Source organism: Mustela lutreola, chromosome 6 (genome assembly GCF_030435805.1).
Source record: "Mustela lutreola isolate mMusLut2 chromosome 6, mMusLut2.pri, whole genome shotgun sequence".
Lineage (NCBI taxonomy): Eukaryota > Metazoa > Chordata > Mammalia > Carnivora > Mustelidae > Mustela > Mustela lutreola.
In genome coordinates, this window is record NC_081295.1 from 14,732,655 (window position 1) to 14,744,941 (window position 12,287).

At 37.4% G+C, this 12,287-nt stretch overlaps 1 protein-coding gene across 7 annotated transcripts in view; it reads right to left on the reverse strand.

Moving 5' to 3' along the window:
• Nucleotides 1-12,287, reverse strand: part of ESR1 (estrogen receptor 1) — a 427,341-nt gene that overhangs the window by 172,589 nt on the left and 242,465 nt on the right. For all 7 annotated transcript variants that reach the window (XM_059176760.1, XM_059176756.1, XM_059176758.1 and 4 more), the window contains one exon: nucleotides 3,660-3,995. In XM_059176760.1, the coding sequence (XP_059032743.1) occupies nucleotides 3,660-3,995 (336 nt within the window). The remainder of the gene's footprint in view (nucleotides 1-3,659; nucleotides 3,996-12,287) is intronic.

The window sequence follows — 12,287 nt, forward strand, 5'->3', positions numbered from 1 at the left end:
AGTATCATACAATTAAAATGTGTTGAGAGAAGAACTTAAATGTTCTCACCACAAAAAAAAAAAAAAAAAAGAAAGAATAAAGCACAGCGATGGATGTGTCAATTAACTAGATGAGAGGGGATCCTTTCACAAAGCCCAAATATATCAAATCGCCACAACTTTAAATATCTTATGATTTTATTTGTCAATTATACCTCATGAAACCTGAAGTTCTTTTTGTTTTTTGTTTGTTTGTTTGTTTTAATTTTATTTATTTATTTGACAGATAGAGATCACAAGTAGGCAGAGAGGCAGGAAGAGAGAAAGGAGGGAAGCAGGCTCCCTGCTGAGCAGAGAGCCCGATGTGGGGCTCGATCTCAGGACCCTAAGATCATGACCTGAGCCGAAGGCAGAGGCTTAACCCACTGAGCCACCCAGGCACCCCAGAAAACTGAAGTTTTAAAAAATGAAGTCAACTCACAATTTCTGTTCTATTGATAGTAGCTAAAGATTAACCAATGTACACATGGGTGGCACAATCAGTTAAGCATCTGAGTCCTCATTTTGCCTCGGGTCATGATCTCAGGGTCCAGAGATCCAATATGCCTAAGAGTCTCTCTCTCTCCTTTCCCTCAGCTCTCCTCCCACTCACACTCTAATAAATAAATAAATAAATAAATAAATAAATAAATAAATAAATAAAATCTTTTAAGTGACTAAATATAAAAAATAAAAATTAACCAAATGTTCCAGGCAGGTTTTTGAATCATGTAAATTCCAAGTACTTCTAGAACTGGCTTTCTTGCTACTTTTACCAGAAATGCTTTGTACTTCGTCTCTTTTAACCTCAAACCATCACCATAGAAATGCACTATTGCCTATACTAGATTTTAGGGATGGACTATTTTTTTTTAAATGACAGATGGCATTTGGATATATAAAAGCTTTCCAAATGTGATTTTGTCAGTTTTCTGTAAAGCTTGACAATCATCTTCAAAGTTTTTCCTAAAGACTTTTTCTTCCTTCAGTTTTCATCTTTTTAAAATCAGTGACTATTTTTATTCTGCTTGGTCAGACAAGTAGGCTTTTGATTTACAACAGCTGTATTTCAATAGTGCACACACAAACAATTTCATTTCTGCCTTTATAATTCTTTTTTTAACCATCAAGTAATAAATCATAGTTTGGTCCAAGGGTTTTGGAATCATTTTGGACTTTTAATCTAATATAATCAAGTGGGTTTGCTATACATCTAATTATCATAAGTTTTGTTTAACTCTGTGTTTAACAATGGGTTAGCTCAGCACGGACATATTTTCTTTCCCTTGATTTCTGTCTCCATTTCATTCCCAAATTTAGAAGATTATTGTCACGAATTCTTCATTTACTGCTAATGTACTTGAACCTCATTCCAGTTATTCCACATGTCCTTCAGGTTTTTATAATTATACAAATGTCATGATGGAAATCTATAGATAAGTGTGAAGATATATACTTGTATGCAACAGCGCTCTGAAATGAATACTGCCAAGACTTCAAGAAGGAAAATATATGCTTACAGGACAACAAAACTTAACAGCAACCAAGAGGTAGCTGCATGGAGCACTGGGTGTGATGCATAAAAAATAAATCTTAGAACACTAGAAAAATAAAATAAAATAAAAGGGAGTAAGAGAAATTGGAGGGGGAGACGAACCATGAGAGACTATGGACTCTGAAAAACAATCTGAGGGTTTTGAAGGGGTGGTCACGGGAGGTTGGGTGAGCCTGGTGGTGGGTATTATGGAGGGCATGTATTGCATGGAGCCAGGTTTGGTGCATAAACAATGAATTCTGGCACACTGAATAGAAATTTAAAAAATTAAAAATTGAAAAAAAATAAGTAAATTAAGTAGGAGTAGATAAAATTATCAAAAAATTGGTAAATATTTAGTCTTCCCTGGTTTTTTTGTTTGTTTGTTTTTTGGTTTTTGGTAACCAAAAAACTTTAGAGTTTTATTGACTTAGGTTAAGCGAAAAACTAAGGTAAATTCATTAAACATGTAAACCATTTCCAAATAAATAAAATACTAAAATATTTAAAAATAAATAAATAAATAAAAATAAAATTTAAAAGAGTTGATTCTCAGGTTTATGGCCATAATTTGTTTTCTTTTGTTTTGTTTTTTTCTCTTCTCCCAAGGTTTTTTTTTCTAAAGATTTTTCTTTATATTTATTTATTTGACATAGAGAGAGATCATAAGGCGGAGAGGCAGGCAGAGAGAGAGAGAAGGAAGCAGGCTCCCTGCCGAGCAGAAAGCCTGACTCGGGGCTTGATCCCATGGGATCATGACCTGAGCTGAAGGCAGAAGTTTTAATCCACTGAGCCACTCAGTCACCCCTCCCAAGGTATTTTTTACAAAGGGAGTAACAAATATAAAGACAAAGCTTAAAACTTTGTTACATTTAGATTCCAATATCTTCTTACATGGATCTGCTTCACCTGAGAATGGTAAGCTAGGCAGGTGCCCAATAAAAATCTTAATTTCAGAGATGGACAACACTTTTTACTTGCCAGTTGGACTGACCCTAAAAATCTAAATATGCCTGTCAATTCTCATGTCTCCATTTAATGCAATCTCCATCACCTACATGGATACCCCCTATCAAGTTGGGTTCAAACATTGCTGGCTCCTTATTCAAAGGACCACATGTTTATATATTAATATATGCAAATACATTAAATAGTCTCTAAGGCCAGACATTTGTTCACTTGGTCGATAATCAATGAACTCTGAAATGCAAGTATAAGACTCCACATTTATTTAGTTTAATAAAATTCCATGTGTCATAGGCAATAATTAATTTCATCTATTAAAGGAAACCAAACAAGACAATCTCTGTCCAAAAGCATTACTCATTTGATCTATAAGCCCAGAAAAAAGATTTAACTTCCTCTTGCCTTGGTTCACCTACATCAGTTCCTAAATGGATATGTTGGGGCATGGAGGAGGTCATTTTCTAGTCTTGTTTCCATAATAACTAGAATTCTTCTCCCTGAACAACAAGAGCAATAGTCAAGTTTTACAGGAACACCAATTCTGAGAGAACCAACTGAAGGACCAAGTGTCATTCAGCCAATGATTCCTTCTACAGGCCCTTCTCAGGGATGAGAACCCAATTTATTGTTCCTTTGTATTACCTTTCTCCTAAAATATTAAGAGTTGACAGCTGAGTAAATAACTGGCATTCAGTAAAAACACCTATTATTATCTCTTTAGTCCACAAAGATCTTAAAAGAAAATATTTTAAGGTAAAATTGTCTACTAATAATTGAGTTGCTTTGAACAAAAGTTCTCAATATTATAATTTGTAGTGCATGGATCATGGTGTTAAAAACTTCTGACAAGAGCAACACATAATAGTACATGCACTTCCTGGGTTGTGAACATCCCAGATTTTTTGGTTAAAAATAATGCCAGGTTAAAGACTTTAATCTTCTACATTTTGATTTTGAAACATTATCTCCTAATTTCCAGGAGAATTGTGGTATGTTGATAGAAAAATTAACAAATTCAGAAGGAACCGTGAAACCAATTCAATAGCAAGATGTTGTTTCACCCCACGTCTCCCGTGACAGCACAACCGGGTCAGAAGTAAATATTAACTCTCAAAATAAATGTTGAGCTTAGCATTCTTACCTGGCACCCTCTTTGCCCAGTTGATCATGTGAACCAGCTCCCTGTCGGCAAGGTTAGTCAGCAAGCCCATCATCGAAGCCTCACTGAAGGGTCTAGAAGGATCGTAGTCAGAATAGATTATGGGGGGCTCAGCCTCCAACAAGGCACTGACCATCTGATCGGCTGTCAGAGACAAGGCTGGGCTGTTCTTTTTAGTGTGCTTAATCAAGAGTGGGCTTGGCCACAGGTTGGAAGTCCTCATATCTCCAGAGGACCCCACTTCATTCCTGCCCTCCGCATCATCTCTCTGGCGCTTGTGTTTCAACATTCTCCCTCCTCTTCGGTCTTTCCGTATCCCTGAGAACACAGAAAGGAAAAAAAAATACCCGATTTATTTATTCTTTTCATATTAACTTTCTTACTAAAACCAATTTCAATGCTAATAGCCTTTATTTTATTTACAGAAATATTTGAGGCACAGGTGGACTAGTGTTTACCAACCAGCTGCCTAAGAGGAAAAAAGGCTTTGATCCATAGCACTGACCGATTTCCATGGTGAAAATGCTTCCACTGTGGCAAATTTCAAATTACTTGTCTTATATCAAGCAGTTTTCAGAATGGCTGGAAAGTTAACAGTGGACTTTTTGTGAGCTGGTCCAAGCTGATTCTGACAAATGGGTTGTGTGTCTGTGTGTGTGTGTGTGTGTGCGCACATGCATGGGTGTGTCACAGATGCTATAAAAAGAACATAATTATAATTACTTATTCTTGAAATATGGCTTAGCATCAAAGACCACTTCTGCTATGGACACTCTTTTAACAGTAGATTTAAAAATCAATGAAAAAAGGAAGATGGCGGAGAAGTAGCAGGTTGAGACTACATCAGGTAGCAGGAGAACAGCTAGATAGCTTATCAAACCATTGCAAACACAAAACAGAAAATTGGCCACTTTCTGAAAGTTAGGACCAGTGGAGAAGTGAATCCAAAGTGACGGGAAGACAGACTGCAGGGGGAGGGGCCGGCTCCCAGCAAGAGGTGGAACAATGGAGCACAAAACCAGGACTTTCAAAAGTCTGCTCCACTGAGGGACATTGCTCCAGAGGCTAAACCAGGTGAAGCCCACACAGGGCCAGTGTGGCCCCAGGTCCTGCAGGGTCACAGAAGGATTGGGGTTGTCTGAGTGTCACAGAGCTCACAGGTATTAGACCAGGGAAGCCGGCTACAGAGACAGAGCTGAGGAGTGAGCTCTCAAGTGAACTGGTCACAGGCTGGGTGAGCTCAGAGCACAGCCAGAGGCCAGGGAGACGGGAATGATTTGGTTCGTTTCTCTGAGGGCGCACTGAGGAGTGGGGACGGGAGCTCTAGGTTCCTCTGGGTCAGAGACTGGGAGGCTGCCATTTTTATTCTTGTCCTCTGGAACTCTACGGAAAGCATTCAGGGGACAAAAGCTCCCCAAAGCAAACCCAAGCAGATTACTTAGCCCATCCCCTGGTAAGGGCAGTGCAATTCCACCTCGGGCAAAGACACTTGAGAATCACTACAACAGGCCCCTCCCCCAGAAGATCAATAAGAAATCCAGCCAAGACAAAGTTCACCTTCCAAGGAGAGCAGCAGAATTCCAGTGGAGGAGAAAGCAAAGGACGGAACTCATGGCTTTCTCCCCATATTTCTTTATTTTTGTGGTTAATTTAATTTTTTTAATTTTTTTTTCTTCTGCTAATTTTTTTTAACTTTTACCCTTTTCTTTTTTAACGTTTTTTAACTAGCATATCTTATATATATATATAAGATATGCTAGTTAAAAAACTAGCATAATATATATATATATTAAATATATATATATTCTTTTCTTCTTTATATTTTTTCTTTATTTGTTTTCTTTTTTAATTTTTTTTTCTAAACTTATTTTTATCCCCTTTCTCCCTCCCACGATTTGGGGTCTCTTCTGATGTGGTTAAAGCGCATTTTCCTGGGGTCTTTGCCACCCTTTCAGTATTTTATTTGCTCCTTCATATACTCTTATCTGGACAAAATGCAAAGGCAGAAAAAACTCACCACAAAGAAAAAAAAAAAAAAGAACAAGAGGCAATTCGAAAGGCTAGGGACCTAACCAATACAGTCATTGGTAATACGTTAGATCTAGAGTTCAGAATGATGATTCCCAAGGTTGTAGCCGGACTCGAAAAAGGCATGGAAGATATTAGAGAAACCCTCTCTTGATAAATAAAAGCCCTTTCTGGAGAAATAAAAGAACTAAAATCTAACCAAGTTGAAATAAAAAAAGCTATTAATGAGGTGCAATAAAAAATGGAGGCTCTTACTGCTAGGATAAATGAAGCAGAAGAAAGAATTAGTGATATAGAAGACCAAACAACAGAGAATAAAGAAGCTGAGCAAAAGAGAGACAAACAGCTACTGGACTACCAGGGGAGAATTAGAGAGTTAAGTGACACCATAAGACAAAACAACATTAGAATAATTGGGATTCCAGAAGAAGAAGAAAGAGAGAGGGGAGCAGAAGGTATATTGGAGAGAATTATTATAGAGAATTCCCATAATATGGCAAAGGGAGCAAGCATCAAAATCCAGGAGGTACAGAGATCCCCCCTCAAAATCAACAAGAATAGGTCCATAGCCCGTCACCTAATAGTAAAATTTACAAGTCTAAGCGACAAAGGAAAAATCCTGAAAGCAGCCCAGGAAAAGAAGTCTGTAACATACAATGGTAAAAATATTAGATTAGCAGCAGACTTATCCACAGAGACCTGGCAGGCCAGAAAGAACTGGCATGATATATTCCGAGCACTAAACGAGAAAAACATGCAGCCAAGAATACTATATCCAGCTAGGCTATCCTTGAAAATAGGAGAGATAAAAAGCTACCAGAAAAACAAAAACAAAAAGAATTTGCAAACACCAAACCAGCTCTACAGGAGATATTGAAAAGGGTCCTCTATGCAAAGAGTGATGCTAAAAGTAGTAGATCAGAAAGGAACAAAGACAATATACAGTAACAGTCACCTTACAGGCAATACAATGGCACTAAATTCATATCTCTCAATAGTTACCCTGAATGTAAATGGGCTAAATGCTCCAATCAAAAGACACAGGGTATCAGAATGGATAAAAAAAAAAAAAAAACCCATCAATATGTTGCCTACAAGAAACTCATTTTAGACCCGAAGACACATCCAGATTTAAAGTGAAGGGGTGGAAAACAATTTACCATGCTAATGGACATCAGAAGAAAGCAGGAGTGGCAATCCTTTTATCAGATCAATTAGATTTTAAGCCAAAGACTATAATAAGAGATGAGGAAGGACACTATATCATACTCAAAGGGTGTGTCCAAAAAGAAGATCTAACAATTTTAAATATCTATGTGCCTAACATGGGAGCAGCCAACTATATAAACCAATTAATAATAAAATCAAAGAAACACATCAATGATAATACAATAATAGTAGGGGACTTTAACACTCCCCTCACTGAAATAGACAGATCATCCAAGCAAAAGATCAACAAGGAAATAAAGGCCTTATATGACACACTGGACCAGAAGGACATCACAGATAAAATCAGAACATTTCATCCCAAAGCAACAGAATAGACATTCTTCTCTAGTGCACATGGAACATTCTCCAGAATAGATCACATCCTGGGTCATAAATCAGGTCTCAACCAGTTTCAAAAGATTGGGATCATTCCCTACATATTTTCAAACCACAATGTTCTGAAGCTAGAACTCAATCACAAGAGGAAATTTGGAAAGAATAAAATACATGGAGACTAAACAGCATCCTTCTAAAGAATGAACGGGTCAACCAGGAAATTAAAGAAGAATTGAAAAATTTCATGGAAACAAAAGATAATGAAAACACAACGGTTCAAAATCTGTGGGATACAGCAAAGGCAGTCCTGAGAGGAAAATCTATAGCGGTACAAGACTTTCTCAAGAAACAAGAAAGGTCTCAAATACAGAACCTAACCCTACACCTAAAGGAGCTGAAAAAAGAACTACAAAGAAAGCCTAAACCCAGCAGGAGAAGAGAAATAATAATGATCAGAGCAGAAATCAATAAAATAGAAACCAAAAAAAAAAAAAAAAAAAAACAATAGAACAATAGAACAAATCAATGAAACTAGGAGCTGATTCTTTGAAAGAATTAATAAGATTGACAAACTCCTGGCCAGACTTATCAAAAAGAAAAGAGAAAGGACCCAAATAAATAAAATCATGAATGAAAGAGGAGAGATCACAACTACCACCAAAGAAATACAATTATAAGAACATACTATGAGCAACTCTATGCCAACAAATCTGATAATATGAAAAAAATGGATGCATTCCTAGAGACATATAAACTACCACAACTGAACCAGGAAGAAATAGAAAACCTGAACAGACCCATGACCAGTAAGGAGATTGAAACAGTCATTAAAAATCTCCAAACAACAAAAGCCCAGGGCCAGATGCCTTCCCAAGGGAATTCTACCAAACATTTAATTCCTATTCTCCTGAAACTGTTCCAAAAAATAGAAATGGTAAGAAAACTTCCAAACTCATTTTATGAGGCCAGCATCACCTTGATCCCCAAATGGGATAAGGATGGGATAAGGATCCCATCAAAAAAGAGAACTACAGACCAATATCCTTAATGAACACAGATGCAAAAATTCTCACCAAAATATTAGCCAATAGGATTCAACAGTACATTAAAAGGATTATTCACCATGACCAAGTGGATTTATTCCAGGGCTTCAAGGTGGGCTCAACATCTACAAATCAATCAATGTGATACAACACATCAATAAAAGAAAAAACAAGAACCATATCATACTCTCAATAGATGCTGAAAAAGCATTTGACAAGGTACAGCATCCCTTACTGATCAAAACTCTTCAAAGTGTAGGGATAGAGGGCACATACCTCAATATTATCAAAGCCATCTATGAAAAACCCATCGCAAATATCATTCTCAATGGAGAAAAACTGAGAGCCTTTCCACTAAGGTCAGGAACACACCAGGGATGTCCATTATCACCACTGCTATTTAACATAGTACTAGAGGTCCTAGCCTCAGCAATCAGACCAACAAAAAGAAATCAAAGGCATCCAAATTGGCAAAGAAGAAGTCAAACTATCACTCTTCGCAGATGATACGATACTATATGTGGAAAACCCAAAAGACTCCACTCCAAAACTGCTAGAACTTGTACAGGAATTTAGTAAAGTATCAGGTTATAAAATCAATGCATAGAAATCAGTTGCATTTCTCTACACCAACAACAAGACAGAAGAAAGAGAAATTAAGGAGTCAATCCCATTTACAATTGCACCCAAAACTATAAGATACCTAGGAATAAACCTAACCAAAGAGGCACAGAACCTATACTCAGAAAACTATAAAGTACTCATGAAAGAAATTGAGGAAGACACAAAGAAATGGAAAAATGTTCCATGCTCCTGGATTGGAAGAATAAATATTGTGAAAATGTCTATGCTACCTAAAGCAATCTACAGATTTAATGCAATCCCTATCAAAATCCCATCCATTTTTTTCAAAGAATTGAACAAATCATCCTAAATTTTATATGGAACCAGAAAAGACCTCAAAGAGCTAAAGGAATATTGAAAAAGAAAGCCAAAGTTGGTGGCATCACAATTCCAGACTTCAAGCTCTATTACAAAGCTGTCATCATCAAGACAGCATGGTACTGGCACAAAAACAGTCACATAGATCAATGGAACAGAATAGAGAGCCCAGAAATAGACCTTCAACTCTATGGTAAACTAATCTTCGACAAAGCAGGAAAGAATGTCCAGTGGAAAAAAAGACAGCCTCTTTAATAAATGGTGTTGGGAAAATTGGACGGCCACGTGCAGAAAAATTAAATTGGACCATTTCCTTACACCACACATGAAAATAGACTCAAAATGGATGAAGGACCTCAATGTGAGAAAGGAATCCATCAAAATCCTCGAGGAGAACATGGGCAGCAACCTCTTTGACCTCAGCCACAGCAACGTCTTCCTAGGAACATCGCCAAAGGCAAGGGAAGCAAGGGCAAAAATGAACTACTGGGATTTCATCAAGATCAAAAGCTTTTGCATTTAACAAAACCAAAAGATAACTGACAGAATGGGAGAAGATATTTGCAAATGACATTATCAGATAAAGGACTAGTGTCCAAAATCTATAAAGAACTTATCAAACTCAATACTTAAAGAACAAATAATCCAATCAAGAAACGGGCAGAAGACATGAACAGACATTTCTGCAAAAAAGACATCCAGATGGCCAACAGACACATGAAAAAGTGCTCCATATCACTCGGCATCAGGGAAATACAAATCAAAACCACAATGAGATACCACCTCACACCAGTCAGAATGGCTAAAATTAACAAGTCAGGAAAGGACAGATGCTGGTGAGGATGCAGAGAAAGGGGAACCCTCCTACTCTGTTGGTGGGAATGCAAGCTGGTGCAATCACTCTGGAAAACAGCATGGAGGTTCCTCAAAAAGTTGAAAATAGAGCTACCCTATGACCCAGCAATCTCACTCCTAGCTATTTACCCTAAAGATACAAATGTAGTGATCCGAAGGGGCACGTGCACCCAAATGTTTATAGCAGCAATGTCTACAACAGCCAAACTATCAAAAGAGCCTAGATGTCCATCAACAGATGAATGGATAAAGAAGATGTGGTATATATATATATATACAATGGAATACTATGAAGCCACCCAAAGAAATGAAATCTTGCCATTTGTGACAACGTGGATGGAAGTAGAGGGTATCATGCTTAGTGAAATAAGTCAATCGGAGAAAGACAACTATCATATGATCTCCCTGATATGAGGAAGTAGAGATGCAATATGGGGGGTTAGGGGGGTAGGGGAAGAATAAATGAAACAAGATGGGATCGGGAGGGAGACAAACCATAAGTGACTCTTAATCTCATGAAACAAACTAAGGGTTGCTGGGGGGAGGGGGTTAGGGAGAGGGGGGTGGGGTTATGGACATTGGGGAGGGTATGTGCTATGGTGAGTGCTGTGAAGTGTGTAAACCTGGTGATTCACAGTCCTGTACTCCTGGGGATAAAATTACATTATATGTTTATTAAAAAAAATAATAATAAAAAATAAAAAATAAAAAAATGAAGGGTTCGTCTGGTCTGAATCATGACCCCAGTGAAGTCTCCTGAGAGACTTCTATACATAGATCTCCAAATACTCCATCTTAACCTATTTCTTACTGCATTTTAGGCAAAGCTATACTGTTTTGATTAGATAATAAAGAAGAAAAATAGGTTAAAAAAATCAATGAAAAAAGCACTTTCTAACCATCCCTACCATCCAAGTAGGTCTCTTAATGGAAGGCATGGTTGGAGAATGACTTCTCAGAAACGTATCTCACTCTGGATCCCACAGGTCCTCAGTGAGTCTTTGTGGTTAAGACTGACTTAGCACTTGACCTAAGACAGTCAAGTTGTTTACTTGGTTCTAACATTTTCCCAAATGTATTTCTATTTCCCTCATATAAGTTCTTTAAAACAGTTGAGAATAATTGCCCCCCAAAAGCTTACCCAGCTGTGGCTCTCACTAACTAAATTATAGAGAGAAGGGAAAATCCAATCTCTCTTGCAGGGGTTCTTTGAGGTTTCAGCTAAGCATCTTAACCTGGAAAAGGCCATGCTATGGTGCTGAAATATATCAGCAGAAAAAAATATCTCAAAATGACAAAAATTAACAGAAGCTTCCATATTTTCAAAAATGTTCATCTAGGGGCCCCTGGGTGGCTCAGTCCATTAAGCATCTGCCTTCAGCTCAGGTCATGAGCTCAGGGTCTTAGGATCAAATCTGACAAGGTAGGGCTCCCTATTTGTGCTCTCTCTCTCTCTTTCTCTCAAATAAATAAAATCTTTTTTAAAAAATTAGAAAATTAAAAAATGAAGATTTATATGAAAAAACAATCATTTTGGTAAAAAGCTAATACAGTTTTTTAAGATATTAAAAACAGGAGAAGAATACACTTTGTAATATACTACCTGGTCTCTCACTCATAACGAATAACTAATGTCAGAACTTTATTCTATACTGTTCTAATTTGTCAAAGAATTTGGACAAATGAGTGTTTGTGAATTTTTTATGTGTAACTTTTATTCTTATAGGTCTAGATTTAATATATTAGACACTGCCTTCAAAACATAACAAAGTCACAGACCCTTCCTATTTATTTAGTATTAAAATAAACATTTCTCAGAACTCTTGGAATAAGTAATAGTAAAGATTATTATCACTGGGGTGCCTGGGTGGCTCACTGGGTTAAGCCTCTGCCTTCAGCTCAGGTCATGATCCCGGAGTCCTGGGATCGAGCCCCATGTTGGGCTCTCTGCTCAGCAGGGAGCCTGCTTCCTCCTCTCTCTCTCTCTCAGCCTGCCTCTCTGACTACTCGTGATCTCTCTCTCTCTGTCAAATAAATAAATAAAATCTTAAAAAAAAGATTACTATCACTAATACACACTCAGCACTCACCATATATTTTAAGCACTTTATATACACTACATATGAGGTGATGCAACATGGGGGCTTAAGTGGGTACGAGAAGAATCAATGAAACAAGATGGGATTGGGAGGGAGAC